This window comes from Mus caroli, chromosome 16, assembly GCF_900094665.2.
Source record: "Mus caroli chromosome 16, CAROLI_EIJ_v1.1, whole genome shotgun sequence".
Taxonomy (NCBI): Eukaryota; Metazoa; Chordata; class Mammalia; order Rodentia; family Muridae; genus Mus; species Mus caroli.
Genome location: NC_034585.1, coordinates 1,280,524 through 1,299,640, shown reverse-complemented (window position 1 = coordinate 1,299,640; position 19,117 = coordinate 1,280,524). Strand labels below are relative to the sequence as shown.

The 19,117-nt window shown below is 45.1% G+C and overlaps 2 protein-coding genes across 5 annotated transcripts in view; both read left to right on the top strand.

The window, feature by feature from the left end:
- The window catches only part of Glyr1 (glyoxylate reductase 1 homolog), a 36,741-nt gene extending 18,514 nt beyond the window's left edge, over positions 1 to 18,227 (top strand). Inside the window, exons 7-16 of one of the 2 annotated variants that reach the window (XM_021184537.1) lie at positions 1,504 to 1,560; positions 2,191 to 2,241; positions 2,334 to 2,407; positions 5,276 to 5,375; positions 10,734 to 10,826; positions 11,791 to 11,892; positions 12,711 to 12,873; positions 13,139 to 13,318; positions 13,636 to 13,760; positions 16,529 to 18,227. In XM_021184537.1, the coding sequence (XP_021040196.1) occupies positions 1,504 to 1,560; positions 2,191 to 2,241; positions 2,334 to 2,407; positions 5,276 to 5,375; positions 10,734 to 10,826; positions 11,791 to 11,892; positions 12,711 to 12,873; positions 13,139 to 13,318; positions 13,636 to 13,760; positions 16,529 to 16,603 (1,020 nt within the window). In that variant the 3' untranslated portion in view covers positions 16,604 to 18,227. Of the gene's footprint in view, positions 1 to 1,503; positions 1,561 to 2,190; positions 2,242 to 2,333; positions 2,408 to 5,275; positions 5,376 to 10,715; positions 10,827 to 11,790; positions 11,893 to 12,710; positions 12,874 to 13,138; positions 13,319 to 13,635; positions 13,761 to 16,528 lie in introns of both variants that reach the window. The other variant, XM_021184536.1, reaches the window with a different exon arrangement.
- Positions 18,228 to 18,540: 313 nt separating this feature from the next.
- Rogdi (rogdi atypical leucine zipper) overlaps positions 18,541 to 19,117 on the top strand; it is a 5,361-nt gene continuing 4,784 nt past the window's right edge. For all 3 annotated transcript variants that reach the window (XM_021185064.2, XM_021185063.2, XM_021185062.2), the window contains exons 1-2: positions 18,541 to 18,643; positions 18,732 to 18,803. In XM_021185064.2, the coding sequence (XP_021040723.1) occupies positions 18,599 to 18,643; positions 18,732 to 18,803 (117 nt within the window). In that variant the 5' untranslated portion in view covers positions 18,541 to 18,598. The remainder of the gene's footprint in view (positions 18,644 to 18,731; positions 18,804 to 19,117) is intronic.

The window sequence follows — 19,117 nt, the reverse complement described above, 5'->3', positions numbered from 1 at the left end:
GACCCGCTGTCATTCTCATTGTTTAGCATCATATGTGGGGTTATAGACCCGCTGTCATTCTCATTGTTTAGCATCATATGTGGGATTATAGACCCACTGTCATTCTCATTGTTTAGGGTAGGATTGCTTTTGTGTTTACTGTAAACACCTTGTTGTCCATAAATGTTCTGTTGTTCCCCNCCCCCCNCCCCNCCCCAAGGGGGAGGTGATTTTTTTTTTTTTTTCTGGGGNGGGTTAAAAAAGAGGTTATTTTGTCTTGTGACAGGGTAATCCACGCTGGCCTCAAACTGAAGATCCTTCTGCCTCAGATACCCAGGTGCTGGGATTGCAGACATGTAGCCACCAATGCAGATGTTGAGTAGCTTGGGGATTGGAGGAGACATCATACTAGCTTCACTGTGCCTGCACCTGGTGCTAGGCAGAGTTATGAACAGCTGTGGAGATCTATAGTCACAGTGACTGTCATCAGAATTGGCCCCAGAAAGCCGAGACCTACAAGGGTTTGGCCTCACACCCAAGGAGATCAGTACTCTGAAGGTAGAAGAGTCCTGGAATTGCTGTGGTTTATATAGCCAGGCCAACTATATGCCTGGTGAATGCTTAGTACTAAAATGCAGGAGAGCTTTGTGATATTAGTCTACACAGTTACTAGAGTGATTGATCTCAACCTGCAGAAACATCTGTCTTTCTGTACTTGAGCCCATTTTTCCCTTAGCTAGTATGGCAGTGGTTTATGAAAAAACAGAACTAAGCTGGTGGCATAGGCGTGTAGTCCTAGCAAAGGAGCACCTCCTTCTAGTAGGAGGGTCACAGGGTTATAGCCTGCCTGGTGACCAAGTAAGTTGAAGGCCAGCTATGTAACTTAGATATTATCTCAGAGTAAAATGTGAAAAAAAAAACAAAGTTCAAAAAGCAAAGGTGGGGGCTGGAGAGATGGCTCAGTGGTTTAGAGCACCAACTGCTCTTCCAGAGGTCCTGAGTTCAATTCCCAGCAACCACAAGGTGGCTCACAACCATCTGTAATGGGATCCAATGCACTTTTCTGGTGTCTGAAAGAAGCAAAGGTGGGCGGCTCTCTTTGTGCTCAAGGCCAACCAGAGCTATAAAGTGGAAGCATCTCCTAAAAAAACAAAACTGGAAAGAAGGCTTGGAGGAGGGGGTCAGTGGTAGAACACTTACCTGCCATGGGCAAGGCCCTAGATTCTGTCCCTAGTTCAGGAAATTGAAAAAATAAGAAAAAAAGACGAAGAAAGAGGCAGGCAGAGATCTGAGTTTGAGGCCAGCCTGTTCTACAGAGTGAAGTTTTAGGACAGCCAGAACTACACAGAAACCCTGTTTCAGGAAGAAAAAAAAAAAGACTTAGTTCAGAAATAGAAGTTTCCAGACAGCTGTGAAGGAGACTTAGTTGGAGAAGTCAAGCAGCAAGAAGGAGTCCCTCTTCTAGGCAAGAGGAAGGGACTAATAGTAGGCAGCTCATTTGATGTCTTTGTCTTTCAATTTCAGCCAGTCAAAGATGCAGATCCTCATTTTCATCATTTTCTGTTGAGCCAAACAGAGAAGGTGAGTGCTCACTTGAGGCAAACTTGTTTATGTTGCCATGGCAACCAGCTGAGTGACAGTGTGGGCCCATGAGGAAATCAGGTGCCAGTGAGATTAAGAATAAACAAAACCTTTAGAACTCAGCCCTTGTGCTGCTAAGCTATCATCACTGGCCTTCAGAGTCTAAGGTGGGAGGAGCTAGGCATACAGCCTGTCCATGCCCAGAAGCATGCCCATGTGCCTGGTGCCATATCCTGTGGCCCTGTGGTCAGCATGGCCTCCCAACCCTGTATTGCAACAGGAAGCTTTACTCATGTTTGTGAGGCCAGAGGTTGGGCCAAACTTTGCAAAGATTCCATTACAGTGGGTGGCTTTGGAAGTGGGCAGATTTCATTTCCAGCCCGGCTCTTCTGACCAACTCCAAAATGAGGCAAATAAGTTGACACCTCTGTTGCTCAGAATCAGAGACCTTCGAAGAACTATGTGGAGTGTTGAGGTAATGAGTGTTTACTCTGAATTTGATAAAATTATAGGACAAAGAAATATTCTGTGTTACCATCTCACTTTAGGCCTAACCATTTTGGGAAATTACTATGTAGAACTCTTACACTTAATAAATGGTCTTTTTTTTTTTCCCTCCCTCTTTATTAGCCAGCTGTCTGTTACCAGGCAATCACAAAGAAGTTGAAAATATGTGAAGAGGTATGTAGGCTGCCTGCCTTGTAGTTTTTATTTCCCCTGTGGTCTCATCGTGGGCAGATTGCTGAACAGTTATTTGTGTTTCCTATCCCTAGGAAACTGGTTCCACCTCCATCCAGGCAGCAGACAGCACAGCCGTGAATGGCAGCATTACACCCACAGACAAAAAGTAAGACCTTGGATGAATGGCCTCCTGGAGGCTCTGGATTCTATGAGAGCTAAGGAGGTGGTACCAAGAAAGCCCTGAGGGCTCTGTCTAAGCCACTGATAGCTAATTTGGGAACAGTTTCACTTCTCAAAGGTGGAAGTTACCATCTCCCCCCAGGGTCTATCCCTTGGGACTAGGCTAAGGACTTGGCTCCATAATTGTCAGTAAGTCTGAGCAACTGTTTCAGAAGTTCTCTGAGCCCCATAAAAATGATGTCTTTTTAAAGACTACCTCAAGCCTGAGATAGTCCTTCTCAGTTGATAGAAGGTGTAGGCTTAGAATTCATGTCCTTGCAAGTAGCACAACTGCCTTTGCTGACACTGCTAGTCTGGGACCATTCTTGGAAATGTAGCTCAGTAGACCCTGTGATGGGAACTTCAAGATTAGAGAGTTTTTGGAATAAAACCCTTGGTTTTGCTTTACCTGTCTGTCTCTGTCTCTCTCTCTCTGTCTCTNTNTGTGTCTCTCTCTCTGTCTCTCTCTCTCTCTCTCTCTCTCTCTCTCTCTCTCTCTCTCTCTCTCTCTCTCTCTCTCTCTCTCTCTCTCTCTCTCTCTCTCTGTCTCTCTCTGTCTCTCTCATCACATATCCCCTCCCAGCCTTTCCCATGTACCTGCCATCAACTTCCCACCTTGCCTAGACTATGGGCCCCAAACCTTCCACACCCTTCCTTGCCTTTGCTTCTTCATTGTGAGCCTGTTGAGTCTGCAGTCACTTCATGAAAAGGTTGTCTATAAGAGACTGTCTTGTGAACAATATAACAAGTATAAATTCTAGTTTTTACCTTCCATCCAGTTCTCTCACAGACTGTCAAAAGACAAACTCAGTATGTATATGAATGAAATCCCTAGTTACACAAGTTCTTCTTGAACTACCCTCTGCGGTATGCAGAAGATAGGAGCTAATCAAAGGGGAGGTAGAACCCAGAGATGGTAGTGTACACCTGTGATCCCAGCGCTTGAGGCACTGGGATAGAGAAGGTTTAGGAGTTTTAGGCTAACATGGGCTGCTTAGCACAACCATGTCTCAAACAAAAGGTGAAGGCCAGGCATAGAAGGTAGATATCCCTTAGTAAGCATTGTATTTGTTTTACAAACAAGACCAGCACAGGGCTAAGGACTTGAGTTCTCATATTCTTACCCAAGATCTTGACTGCCTCTCAAAGCAACTGACTCTTAACATGAGTTTGAAGTCAGCCACGAAGCAACTGATCCACATTAATCCACACGGACACAGAGACTATTGGACTGTCACTTGTCATGATGGAAATCCAGATACTTCATTCATAGATCTATTGGGTTCTCCAAAACACAAAAGGAAAGAACATTTCCCTGTCTTGGTAGGCATTCCTAGAGGAAACTACTACACAAAAGAGCTATAAATGGCAGAAGTCTCGGCATGGAACCTAGTGGTCAAAGAACCCGATTTTGTAGAGGAAGGTTGGTTCAGATGTCGTATTTGCTCGAACAGAGAGTGTTGAGTCCTGGGTATCCCTGTAAGTGTAAGCCTCCAAATAAAGGAGTCGTTTTCCAAGGGTGCCTGCACGTGGGATTCCCAAAAACCAAAGCGAAGGAGAGACTGCACAAAGTCTTCATGGGAATTCTGCAGAGAGCTGAGAGACAACCCAAATAGAAAACAAAAAAATAGTGGAATTTCTGGTAGAAAAAAGGCATTTTTTAACTATTGCACTGTGTAAGAAGAGATAAAGATATGTAAGAAGCAATTGGGTGGAATGCTTCACTCTGGATCCTCACACTCAGAAGCCTGACACAGGAACATTGCTGTTACGTTGAGGTTACTGATCTACATAGCTGGCCAGACTGAGCTACAAGGTGAGGCTATATCTCAATTCTTAAAACAAGGTCCAGAAAGATTGAGTTTGAAGTCAATCTTTAGGAAAGCACATTAAGTGAGGATCTAAATTCAGTTCCCAGTACCCACATGAAACAGCTAGGCATGGTGCTACAGACCTCTGATATCAGTGCGGGGACAGACAGGTAGATCACTGGGACTCACTGGCCAACCAGCTTCACCTGCTTTGCACGTTTCAGGCCAGTGAGAACCTTGTCTCCAAAAAAGGGTGGTAATATCTGAAGAATAACATTCAAAGTTATCTTTTGACCTATACATATTCACAATGTACAAGAACTAGAAAAAAAGACTTTTAGACAAGATGTAGATCTCTGTACAAGTACATAAAGATAGCAGCCCCACAAAGTTCTCCAGTTTGAGGAAGGAGTAGGTAGAGAAAGTTAGAGGTAGGCAAAGTTTGCTATATGCATGTCAGCTACAGAGAAAGGCAGGCGTTGGGAATGATGCTTTGGGGAATGTAGATAGGTAGGCTGAGTGTGAGAACCTGGGAGAACAGACGTCAGGAAAGGGTGGAACATACGCGTCCTAGCACTCGTATTGTAGAGGTTGCCTGGCTCTCAGCTCTTTGGCTCTGTGACTTATGCATTTTGGCATGAGTTGAGGTGGTCTGAAAGCCTGGTGCACAGGGTTTCTGATCAAGAAGCCATTCAAGAGCTGTAGCTCAGATACTTTTATCAGAGCAGCAAGGGGGGCCTCACAATTGGAAGACTTGCCATGAGCCATGAAGTCATGCTTTGATGGTTAAAGATTTAGACTTGGCCATATGCATTTAGGGACCCTTACTGACAGTCTAGGAAAGGAAGAGGTACAGTCCTGGGCCAAACAGTAGGGCTCAGTGGTTGACCATTGACCTGACATGAAACGCCCCTGGGTTTGATGCCAACACCATTAAAGAAATTGTCATCGGTGCTGCAGGATGCCTGGCTTTGCCTGGACCAATCAACCTCTGTCTCTTTCAGGATAGGATTCTTGGGCCTTGGCTTAATGGGAAGTGGCATCGTCTCCAACTTGCTAAAAATGGGTCACACAGTGACTGTCTGGAACCGGACTGCAGAGAAAGTAAGTATCAAGGGTGAGGTTTATCAGGTCTTGGAAAGTGGAGTAACTGAAGGTAGTAGACATCTGTGTCTCTACTCAACATTCTGCACCCAGTAAAACAAGAGCTGAGCTTTGTCCAGGCAGAAAGATATGTAGGATGTTGTTATAAAGTTGTAACTATTTAAAACATGGTGACCATACCTATAATTCCAGCACTTAGGAGGTTGAGGCATGAGGAGTGCTATGCATTCTAGGCCAGCCTAGATTATATAGGAAGTCTAGGCCACAGTGAGACCATTTCTCAGGAGTACAGACAAACCTGCCTTGGTGGCACATGTACATCTTTAATCCCAATACTTGGAAGACAGAGGCAGGTGTATCTCAATGAGTTTAAGGCCAGCCTGGTCTACAAAACAAGTTATAGGACAGCCAGGACTATGTAGAGAGACTGTGTTTTATTAAGAAACAAAACAAAACAAAAAGCATGGTTCAGCAATTGAAGAGTGTACTGCTTTTCCAGAGGTCTACAGTTCAGTCTCCAGCATATACATCAGGTGGCTCATAACTACCTGTAACTCCAGCAGATCCAGTTTCCTCTTCTGGCTTCTGGGTACCTGTGCTCTTGTGTCCATACACACATATACACATACATTAAAAAAAAAAAAAAAAAACTTTAAAAAAAATACAAATAATAGTAACAACAGAAATAACCATTTTTATAAAATGAAGGAAATCCCATTACATGGAACATGTAATGCAGACCCAGCTTCGTCCTTGTAACCACCACACTTTTATCTGTGATGTAGTCCATGCTGAGCAGGTTAAGCAGCAAGGCATTCTGCAGTTAGAAACTGCTACAGGGCCAGGGCTATACAAAGAAACCGTATCTCCAAAAACAAAAACCAACAACAAAAAAGCTGGGCAGTGGTGGCGCACGCCTTTAATCCCAGCACTTGGGAGGAAGAAGCAGGTGGATTTCTGAGTTTGAGGCCAGCCTGGTCTACAAAGTGAGTTCCAGGACAGCCAGGCTATATAGAAAAACCCTGTCTCAAAAAAAAAAAAAAAAAAAAAAAAAAAAAAAAAAAAAAGAAAAAAAAGAAATTTAAGAAAAAAAATGAGCTTGGTTAGAAACCACTCAATAATCTGCTACAGGAAATGAGAGTGTTGTTCTTATGGAGTGAAGGACCAGAGTCTAGAAAGTACTGCCTCTTAAGAGATACGCTGTGCTTGTGNAAAAAAAAAAAAAAAAAACCAAAAAAAAAAAAGAAAGAAAAGAAAAAGAAAGAGAGAGAAAAGAAAGAAAGAAATAATCTGCTACAGGAAATGAGAGTGTTGTTCTTATGGAGTGAAGGACCAGAGTCTAGAAAGTACTGCCTCTTAAGAGATACGCTGTGCTTGTGAATGAGAACTGCAGGGCTTAAGTTAGAGCTGATCACAACAGAGACACTGGAGGTAAATGACGACAGTATTAACAAAAATATCTTAGGTGAGGTGCTGGGTGTGGTGGTGCATGACGTTGATCCCAGCAGAGGCCAAAAAACAACAACAACAAAATCTCTAGAGTTTATGGCAGGCCTGCCTATACACAGTGCAAGTATATATCCCAGGCTAGTTAGGGTTACATAGCAAGACCCTGTCCCAACACAACACAGAACAAAATATTTGAGGGTCTGGAGTATAGCTCAGTGCTAGAGCTATACCTGGCTCTCTTCCTCAGAAAACTCCACTCCCAAATTTGGTTTTTGCTGAATCAGGTGCTTTTCAAGAACACAAAAATGATTGGGAATCCAATCAGCAGTAGGCTTAAGGACCGCGCACCCTTGTTAGGTACCGAGATTAAGCACTGTAGATGTACTGCAGTCTGGATGGAGCAGGTGAGGGAAGACAGAGCATCTGGGCATGTGTGAACATTTTCCTTTGATGGACGTGCCTCTACCTGCCTTTTTTCTTGATGAGAAAACAGACAAGATAGCAAAGCATCCGAGAATTGAGTCAGGCAGGCCCAACTTCAAGTCACAGATGTGCTGTTCACCTTCTTCCTTAGTAAGACACTCTGCAGGGTGAGTGCACCTACTTCATAGAGGCCAGAAACCAATAGTACTCAGCTCTAAAGTACCCAGCACCAGGCAAGAGACTTCTGTGAAAAAGCCATTTATTCCTCTGGTAATCGCCTTAGAATTTCTTTTAAGGCGTTGATAAAAATGATCTTTTGGCTGGATATATAATAATGCTTGCTTTCAGTCCCAGCACTTGGGAGGCAGAGGCAAGGAGATGTCTGAATTCATTAGAGGCCAGGTTGGTCTACATAGCAAGTTATAAGCCAGCCAGGGCTAATGAGGTGCGCTCTCTCTCTCTCTCTCTCTCTCTCTCTCTCACACACACACACACACACACACACACATTAAAAATAAATAAGTAAGAAGGACTGGGGAGATAGTGCGGTAGGTAAAGGTACTTGCCACCAAGTCTACCCATCTGGGTTTGATCACCAGGACCCATGTTGTGGAAATGGGGACAGAACTCCCCTCTGCCATTTGTCCTCTAACCTCTGACCCACATATTCACATACACACCTCACTCACTCCGTAAATAATTGCAAAAGCAAGAAAATGTTTTTGAATAGTCCTCTGACCAGATACAGTGTAGACCCAGGAGGCTGAGGCAAGAGGGTCTCTTGAGGCCAGACTGACTGTATGGTAGATACAGTGACACTGTCAAAATGACAACAAAGTAGAATGCTCTGCTGGTGCTTCTGAAACAATAAAGTACATGGGATTGAGTTCTCAGGAAAGAGAGAGTAAAATGGAATTTTGATGGCTCATGGCATGAGACAAAGCCAGCTTGGGCTACCTAGCAAGTTAAAGGCTAACTGAGGTACAGAATTAGACATTGTCAAAAAAAAAAAAAAAATGTTTTTTGAGGGTCCCTGGTAGGCTAGAGAAATAACTCTGTAGTTAACAGTGTCAACGGCATGGCCAGGGTTCAGTTCTCAGAACTCTGATGGAGACGCAGCCATTATACCTCTAGTTCAAGGGACCTGACGTGCTCTTCTGTCCTTTGAGGGTACCAGGTATAGATATGATGGACATACGTATATTCAGGCAAACATTCATATCCATAAAATATATAAATGTTTAAAGTGCAGGGGGCAAGTGGTTCTTCTATTGCTGCTCTTTGTAGCAAATGTACTAAGTGGAACTGTTTTCTCTCTAAAATAGAATTGGGGTTGGGAATATGGCTCGTCTGACTAACTAGCTTGCTGTGCACTGAGGTTCTAAGTTCAAATCCCCTGATATCCACTTGAAAGCTGGGCATTTACAATTTTTTTTTTTAATTAAAGTTGAGGCCAGTTTAGGAAGACAGTTGATGTTTGTCTCTGGCATCCTCATACATGTACTCAAGAGGCCACACGTGTGTGTAAACATGAATACACACAAAATTTTAGATCTTTTTAAAAAAAATCAAAAGATCAGTCACACAGTGAAAACTCTCTTATTTAGCCTAAACACAAAACCTAAAACTTCATTCCAAGATAGCTGCCATAGAACTCTAAGCCCCAGAAGTTGACTAGGCAACTCCAATAAAGATGGCAATAAAGGGGGAACAGCAAAGACTGATCAGAGAATATCAGAGAAGGAAATTTGCCAGGACCATCTGTAAGCAGTCAAGCTAAAGAAAAAGTTAAATATAGGGCTGGAGAGATGGCTCAGTGGTTAAGAGCACTAGGTGCTCTTCCAGAGATCCTGAGTTTGATTCCCAGTGCCCATGTGGTGGCTCACAACCTTCTGTAATGGGATCTAACTCCTTCTTCTGGTGTGCACAAAGACAAACTACTCATATACGTAAAATACATGAATAACTTTTTTAAAACATTTTTTATTTTGTTAAATTTTGTTTTTAAGATAGGGTCTCACTATATAGCCCTGGCTTTGCCTATAGCTCACACTATAGACTAGGCTGTCCTTGAACTCACAAAGATTCACCTTCTACCTCCCAAGTGCTAGGTAGGATTAAAGGTATGCAGTACTACAACTGGCCTTAAGGTTTTATTTTTATTTCATATTTTATGCGTATGAATGTTTTGCCCAAATGTGTATCTGTGTTCTGTGTGCGCCTGATGCCCATGGAGGTCAGAAGAGCTGTTGGATCCTCCCATATGAGTGCTAGGGATAAAACCCCAAGTCTTTGGAAAAACAAGTGCTCTTAACCAATGAGCCATCTCCCCAGTTCTAGATCCATAGTTATTGGATAATAACACTCCCAAAACAAGAATTGGACAGTATTGAATGTCCACCAATCTCAGATCCCACATAGAATGGTCTGCACCATCATTCCTGTTTCATGTGTGTGCACTCATGCACATGCACACAGTAAAGTTAATACAATCTGAAACACAGCAAACATTTTCAGGGGTCCTGGAGAGATGACTCAGCTGTTAAGGGCACTGTTTGGTCCTGCAGAGGATCTGGTTTCAGTTCTAGAGCCCACGCAGTAGCTTACCAACACCCTACCACCAGTGCCAGGGACTCCAACACAGACACATATGCATTGAAAATACTCATAAAAAGTAAAAAAAATCAAGACAGGGTTTCTCCATGTAGCCCTGGCTGTCTTGGAAACCACTCTGTAGACCAGGGTAGCCACAAATTGACAGAGCTCTACCTGCCTTTGCCTCCCAAGTTCTAGGATTAAAGTGATCCAACACCACCACCAAAGGGTTTTTTTTGGTTTTGTTTTGTTTTTTTTAAGCCTACTCACAAAAATAGTGCTCAAATTATTCTGACAATCTCTTTCAATATAATGTGGGAGGGAGGGAGTACACTAACACCAGTGAGCTGTTTTATAGGGTATTCTGGATAATTAATTTCAGAAAAAAAAAATAAGTTAGGACTTTGAGACCCTGTGTAAGTCTTAACCTGGCTATAGGATTTGGAACCAGTCAAAAGAAAGGGACCACACAGCCCCACCCTGCTCCCTCTGCATGTGCTCCACCTTGCTCTGTGCTAGTGGCTCAGGTCACTAGACTGGTTTTGCCACAGTTTTACTAGCACAGAGGAGCTGGACATAGCCACTGTTCATATCCTAATTTTCAAATGCCAGCCTTCAGCAGACACTGGCCTTGTGTGAAGTATCACATCATTCTAGCTAGTCACCATGTTCATCTACAGAAACAGGACAGTCTTTATAAACTTCTCTGTCCTCTTAAGCTCAAGGGGTTGGTTCTCCAGCTCTAGTGTCCCAGGGCTTCAACCTCAGCCTCCTGCCTTGGGAAACCAGACAGGGGCATACACATCTCTGGCCTATCCGGCATGTTTGTTGTGCATTGCATGCAGCTCACATTAGGATCTGTGACTTTTGCAGTGTGATTTGTTCATCCAGGAGGGGGCCCGCCTAGGAAGAACCCCCGCTGAAGTCGTTTCAACCTGTGACATCACTTTTGCCTGTGTGTCGGATCCAAAGGCAGCCAAGGACGTAAGGATCCCCCTTCCCTCTGCATCTCAGGTCGTAGCCAAGAGAGCTGGCTGGCCTCCTCCCCTTCTCCCCTGCACACTGAGTGAGTGTCTGCATGTGGGGGGATATCCCATCTGTGGGCCAACTCTTTTTGGGAAACATGTCAAAGTTGAATACAGACTTTAATTCAAAGAAAGAACTTCTGGGTTCTTGAAGTCTGCTTAAACATTTTTTATGAACTGGTCCAGGAATTCTACTGAGCTGGACTGTTTTATAGCTGAGTGTGCCTTTCTTTTGTCCAAGGGCCAACTCCTATTTTAGCTGTTGCTGGATTCGCATGTGTTAGAAATTTTAGTAGTGATCCTATTAAACTGTGAGTGATCTACTCCAAAGAAGTCTCCAAAATAAGTAATGAAGTTCTGTCTTTTGAACCTTGGGAAGAGAATACAAGGATAAAAGGGAACATTCTGGAATGACTTTTTGGTTGGTTTGGTTTGCTTTTTTGTTTTTTGGTTGGTTGGTTGGTTTGGTTTGGTTTGGTTTGGTTTTTGTTTTGTTTTGTTTTGTTTTGTTTTGGGTGGGTTGGTTGGTTGGTTAGTTGATTGGTTTTTTGACTACAGGGTTTCTCTGTGTAGCCCTGGCTGCCCGGGAACTTAGTCTGTAGACCAGGCTGGCCAGAGATCCGCCTGACTCTTGAGTGCCATGCTTAAAGGCATGCTTCACCACAGCCTATTATGAAATCTCATATGTAGCCTTCATTGGCCTGGAACATGCTATGTAAGTAGCCTGGAACTCACAGAGATCCCTCTGCCTGAAATTACTTTTCTCTCTCATACATATTTAGTAGCTCTTTCATTATCATTCTTAATAGTTAACTTCTGATCAGGAAGTGAACTCCAAAAAACCCAACAGATTGTGTTCTGCAGGGAACCCTGAGCACTTAACTGTGAGTCTGGACTATTGCTTCTTCATTGTGTCCCCACAGCTGGTGCTGGGCCCCAGCGGGGTGCTGCAAGGAATCCGCCCCGGGAAGTGCTATGTGGACATGTCAACGGTGGATGCGGATACAGTCACCGAGCTGGCCCAGGTAGCAGCCTTATGTAGGCTGGCTCTGGATCATCTTTTCAGTGGGAGCCCAAGACCCAGGCTGACCACACCCAAGTACGGGCAGTTTGGTTACACTAGAGCGGACGTCGGGAGCCTTGGGACTAGTCTCTTGACTGTCCCCCTTCAGAACCTCAGCTGGTTGGAACGGCCATGGAAGGTCACTGCAGGCTAGTAGACAGGAGGTCCCATGCTGTCAGCCCTCCTACAGTGAGAAGCCTCCAGACTGCCAGTGTGGCCTTTTTGGCTTAAACAGCTGTCTACAGTTGAGTCTAGCATAGTGTCCTCTTCACAATCTTATGGGCCCACTTGTATTCTGAGGGTGGCAGGGTCCAGAGGGCAGGAGTTTAGCCCAGGCATCTGTATGGCTGTTTGCCCCTTGGTCTTTGAAAATCAGAACACTGGAAAACAAGATATACACAAACCACCTCCCTTATTTTCTGTGACTCAACTTCTGTATAATGATAGCCTATCCAATCCACTACAGTAGTAGGCTTTGGTACATGTGTTGGCTTTGGGACTTTTTTTTTTGTTTTCGAGACAGGGTTTCTCTGTATAGCCCTGACTGTCCTGGAACTCACTTTGTAGACCAGGCTGGCCTCAAACTCAGAAAGAGGATACCTGCCTCTGCCTCCCGAGTGCTGGGATTAAAGGCGTGTGCCACCATGCCCAGCTCAGCTTTGGACTTTTGATAGCAACACGCTAACATATTCTATGATGAGACACCATGACACCCAAAAATGTTCCTTCCTCCATACTTGGAAAAGCAAGACCAATCAGAAGCTATGGCTTTCCTTACAGGTGATTGTATCCAGAGGGGGACGCTTTCTGGAAGCACCAGTCTCAGGGAATCAGCAACTGTCCAATGATGGGATGTTGGTGATCTTAGCAGCCGGAGACAGGGGCTTGTATGAGGACTGCAGCAGCTGCTTCCAGGCAATGGGAAAGACATCTTTCTTTTTAGGTAATATACCTACCCACCTATCTGGCCATGTTGGGACTAAAGGCTTGCAGGTAGGGCAGCTACATTGGTGACAGTGTCAGTCCCACATGGCCTCACCAGGCTTCCTAAAAGAAGGCTTCTTTTGCCAGGCACAATTAGTACCTGGAAGGAAAAAGAGCCAGTCCTGTCTAGGACAGTTGAAAGAGGTTTTCCAGGTGCATGGGTAAAGGCAGGTAGAGATGACCTGTCTATAGAATCCTTGGGACATGACCTTTGCCCTGAGCAGGTGAAGTTGGCAATGCAGCCAAGATGATGCTGATTGTGAACATGGTCCAAGGGAGCTTCATGGCCACCATTGCTGAGGGGCTCACGCTGGCCCAGGTGACAGGCCAATCACAGCAGACACTCTTGGACATCCTTAATCAGGGACAATTGGCCAGCATCTTTCTGGACCAGAAGTGCCAAAGTAAGTCACCTTTGACTATTCTTCTTGCAGTTTTATTTTCATTAGAGCTGAGCAGCTGGGTCAGACCATCCAGGAAAGAATCCTTTCATGATTCATTGTTTAAAGAGCCCCCTTTCCAGTCAGTCCTTGCCCCGTTCAAAAGAGGTCCAGAGAGACGGTGAAAATGGTATTTGAGGCCCCAAAGTAGGCCCTGAGTCTTTTGGACATGGGGGAGGACAGGGCCGTGCCCTTTGGAAATGGTGGAGGTGAGCCTGATACTCTGCAGGCAATTTTCATGCAGATCTTTAAACTTCTAATGAATGGCTTTCCCTTCTCAGATATCCTACAAGGAAACTTTAAACCTGACTTCTACCTGAAATACATTCAGAAGGATCTCCGCCTGGCCATTGCATTGGGTGATGCAGTCAACCACCCCACTCCCATGGCAGCTGCAGCCAATGAGGTAACTTCATAGCAAGTGGCCCAGGCCCTAGATCCTTGAATTTCATTCTTATTTCTGTCTTGCTTTCTTAGCTTTTCTTTTCTTCCCACTTTATTGAGAACAGGGTCTTGCCGACCCTTCTGATCAACCTCCTGGGCACTGTGATTACAGGTGTAATTCTTACATTTTCATACTTAATCTCACTACATTGAGCCAAGAAAGGAAGGAACGTCATATATAGAATTGCACTGGTTCTGTCTTTAGGTTAGGATCTAAATTCTTTTTCTCTATCTAGTCTCTGGTAGAGGAGTCCTACACGCAACAGTTCTAGACCTACTTATAACCTGAGCATGAGAGCTCATTTTCTTATCAACCACAGTAATTTTTTATTATTATTTTCTTTGTGATTTCTTCTTTGATCTTTGGATTACTTGAAAGTCTTTCTAGCCAAGTATTGTCATATATAACTGTAGCCCTAACTAACTAAGGCTGAAGTAGAAGGTTCAAGGCCAGCCTACACAACTTAGTGAGAGTCTGTCTCAAAGATTAAAAAGGAGGGACTAGAGATAACATTTCTTGGTAGAGTACTTACCTGGCACGTACAAGACCCTGGGGTTCAATTCCTAATTGCCCTGCCCCCCCCCCAAAAAATTGAAAACAGGATGTTTGTGCAATGGATAATTGGTGGTGTTTAATGAACAAAGGGGTTGATGATTTGCATCATATGATTCCAGCTGTGGCTGGAATCTCTGTTAGTCTCCTCTAATTCTGCCTGCCCTTCACTTCAGTAGCTCAGACTGTCTCGGATCTCATTAGGTAGCCCAGACTAGCCTCAAGTCCACAATCCTCCTGCCTTAATCTCCATAGTGCTGCTAGTATTCCAGCATACCTGCCTGTTGTGTCATGTTTACACAGCCTATGGATGGGACTTGCATTTTTATCCATCTGCAGTATCTCCTTACCAATTACAGTGCTTGCTCCAGTCACATCATTTCACCTAACATAAGGTGTTATACCACATGGGCACATTAGAAAAGTTTCTTTTGGGAAAGGAGTCTTTCTTGTCCTGGCACCTTCTTCATGCCTGTGCTCACATATTCTCTCCCATCAGTCTCCTAAGTAGCTAGAACTTTTTTTTTTTTTTTTAAGATTTATTTTTATTATTTTTTTTATATATGAGTACACTGTAGCTGTCTTGAGACAGACTAGAAGAGAGCATTGGATCCCATTACAGATGGTTGTGAGACACCATGTGGTTGCTGGGAGTTGAACTCAGGACCTCTGGAAGAGCAGTCAGTGCTCTTAACCACTGAGCCATCTCTCCAGCCCAGTAGCTAGAATTTTAATTTCCACTTAATTTCTTCTCTTTTAAAAACACTTTTTAGGACTGGAGAGATGGGCCATCGGTTCCTGCCTGTGATGGCATTCTTGGTGTTCAGTCTAGAAACTACTCAGCATAACAGAAATGTGTGTATTCTCCTTGACAGTGGCTCTGCTTAGACTGTTCAGCTGCATATCACCTCAGCAAACCTGGGCACCCTGCTGCCTTTCACACGGTGGCTTTGAGTCTTTTCAAGCTTCCATGCAGTCCCCAGAGTCTTGGATGGCTTCTATTGCTATGGTTCTGGAACATGCTGGGATACAAGCAGCGCCTCCTGTCTTCACATCACTTACATTTTAATGGAAACACAAAATAAGCTTGACGCTTTTAAACAAGTAAAGACTGTAAAGAGTATAATAAATACAGTTTGGGGAGGCTGAGCTGGAAAAAAATCTCAGCAGTTAAAAGTGTGCACAGACACAGGCAGAACACCCCCACACATACCAGTCAATGGCACATTAATCCAAAACTCAGGAGGCAGGTGCAGTCTGGTCAGTGAGTTAGAGGCAAGCCTAGTCTACATAATGAACCAGCCAGCGCTACAGAGTGAGAACCGTTCTTTAAAACAATAGCAATAAATAAGCCAAGTGTAATATAGTGAATTCCAGGAGAGCTGGGGCTACATAGTGGGAAGATAAAAGGAGGAACAAACAAACATGAGATCCTTGTAGGCTGTAAGGAAAGCCCTGTCTCAACAATAAATTCCAAACACTGGGGCTGATGGATCAGGACTTAAGAGAACCAGCTGCTTTTACAGAGGGCCCGGGTTCAAATTCCAACACCCATATGGCAGATCATATACATCTGTAACTCTAGTTCCAGGAGATCCAAACCCCTCTGAGAGCACCAGGCACCCACATAGTACACAGACATACATGCAGACAAACAGACACATGAAATAAAATAAATTTTAAAACTGAATAAAACAAAAGTAATAAAATAGTGTATGTAGGCTCTAAGGTAATAAAACAGAAATAGCTGGTACATCAATGGGCACAGCTGCTGTGTTGATGAGCACAAAGGAGCCTTTGGAGAGTTGGTTGGGAGGTGCCAGCCATTTTTTAAGGAAGGGTACAGTGATCCTGAGGGTAATAAAACACCCTGCATTGACTCCTTGACTCCTAACAGCACTGAGCACTTCACATGTCTGAGTAAATGCACCCATATAAATAAAGCCATGAGTGTTGTGACTGGTCCTTCTTCAGGTGGGGCTGTGGCAGAAGTCCACAGGCTAGGGCATTTGCCCCACATCAAGCCAGTATTCATACCCACATATCTCAAGCTCTGGGTCCTGCCTGCTAAGCAACATGATGCTAACTATCTGGAAATGGCTCCAGGAATCAGGGCTCTCCCACATAGTAGCTCTGTAGCTAGAGACCAACCTCTACCTCTTTTATTTTTTTTTCAGGTATACAAAAGAGCCAAGGCACTGGACCAGTCTGACAATGATATGTCTGCCGTGTACCGAGCCTACATACACTAAGCCTTGCCTGCCCATCTACCCTCCCATCTTCCCTCTGACCTCCCCTCCCAGTGTGGGGTCAGGGTTCTGGGACTTAGCTCTGGACCAGTCACCTGTCTCCATTTCCTTTTATACAGACTTTGAAACTTGCATCAGCACAGTACACAGCAGCATCCCTGCGGCCCTGGCCAGGGATAAGAGGATCTATCTCTACTGGTGGCTGTGAAGAAGCTCTTGAGCTGGGCATTGATTGACCCTGGAGCAGGAGGCTGTGTATTCTCTCTCTGTTCCTCTGTGTTCTCTGTCTCTGTCACACACACACCCAGGATAGAAGCTACCCAGAAACTGCTGCCTGGCTGTTCTTGCAAGCTTAGCCCCCTTCTGGTCAAGGGACTGGAGGGACTAGAATTGACAGGGAGCACTGGAAGCCTTCTTTCAACTTCCCCAGGACAGAGACTGGCCCCCACTGGGCCCCTGAAAGGAGAGGCCCCTCAGCCATCATGAACCAACAGATTCCCTGAGGAGGCTCTGTGGATCTCCAGCTGAGGAGGATTTTCCTGTAGACACTACCATTACACAGCAGCTCCCAGAATGCCTCTGTGAACTGAAGAGAGACCAGCATAGCCACATAGACACCTCTTCAGGCGGAGCAGAGTCGACCGTCTTCTGTCCCCTGAGCCTGTTCCTCCTGGAGGTTTTATTTGGATTTTCATTCCAGCCCAAGGGAAGGGGCCTTAAGGGCCTTGAGAGCAGTGAAGTGTATGGGTGGCTCCTTCCTCTTTCCGTTACGCCAGTCTCTTGAGCTGGGCTACCTGTTCAGCCTGCTCTACACAGGTCCCATGCATGTCCCTCTTCCCCTTTTCCTTCCATGGAGATATTTCTGTCCCATCCTCTTTTGACCCAGACCCAGCCTGATCAACACCAATAATAAGCATTTCATAGATGAGCATTTCATAGGCTGGGCTTTTGATGAGGAACCTTCCTTCTGCCAGTGGTTCCAAGGTCTGGGTTTTTTGGGACTTGAAGCATTTCTCCTTGAAGAGGGGACCAGAGAGGCTTAGAATGTCACATGAGAGGAATCGCCTGAGGAAGCCTTCCTCCTCATGAGTTTGGATTTCCAAAGCCACGATTTAACTTTTCCATCTGGGATAAGGATCTCAGGACATGGGCATGGAACAGGGGATGCTCGTGGAGTTGAGTGCAATTGTCCATTCACTGGGATGCTGAGCAGTTTCTGTCTGGACACAGCCTGTCTTGGTCCTGGGGGCTGGGGGTGGGGAAGATGCTGTAAGAAAACCGGTTAGTCAATGTTGTCTTAATATTGTTGACAATTCTGTAAAGTTCCTTTTTATGACTATTTCTGTTTAAGCTATTTCACCTTTCATTTTGAAATCCTTTCCTTTTATGGAGAAAATGTGACATTGTGAAAATGCTTGTAAGAAAGCCCCTACTCCCATTTTTCCTTTAAATGACAAATCTAGGTGATTAAGGTTGTGAATTTTTATTTTCACTTTGTTTTTAATGAACATTGTCTTTCAGAATAGGATTGTGTGATAATGTTTAAATGGCAAAAACAAAACATGATTTTGTGCAATTAACAAAGCTACTGCAAGAAAAAAAAATAAAACATTTCTTGGTACCATAACTGTGTCACTTGTACCCAAATGCTTTAGGGGGACCTAGGTTGGAGCCAACTCACCTGATTCTTGGAATAACTTGATGGACGGCCCCGCTGACCAATCAGTGAACAACAGAACTAGATTGGTAGCCAAAGCCCGGGTCCCTGCGGAAGAGCAGGGGTTGAGGCGGGCGGATAGAAGGCGAGGCGTGGCCTGTCCGTCTAGCCACTCACCAGCCAGGACTAGAAGCTACAGCCAGTCGCTTGAGGCGTAGCCGGCTTGAGGGCGGAGCTTGTGCCCTATTTGCCAATCGTCACGGGAAGGAGGCGAAAAAGGGGCGGGCGTTACGCGCCACTCTCCTGACTACAGACCACAGAGACGGTGCGCGTCCAGGACGATGGCGACCGCGATGGCTGCGAGCGCCGCGGAGCGGGCAGTACTGGTGGGACCCGCTCGGCGGGCAGGGGGCGGCGGGCGGCCAGCCGACCGGCGGCGGGGATGGGATGGGTTTGACGCCACGCTGTCCGCAGGAAGAGGAGTTTCGCTGGTTACTGCACGCTGAGGTGCACGCCGTGCTGAGACAGCTGCAGGACATCCTCAAGGTAACGCACCCGCCGGTCCCGCCCGGCCTGCCGTCCTTCCTATCCACCGGGTCCTGCCATTCGCACACAGCAGATGCTGAGCGTGACCCGTGCAGATACCCACTTCTGAGAGTACAGTTCAGACGCAGGCATGGTGGCATGTAATTACACAAGCAGTGTGTGTGCGCAGCCAAGGTCCTAGACCCTAGAGTTGGCACCAGGTCTTGAGAGTGAACTATCTTTTTTTTTTTTTTTTTTTTTTTTTTTTTTAGGTTTTTCGAGACAGGGTTTCTCTGTATAGCCCTGGCTGTCCTGGGACTCACTTTGTAGACCAG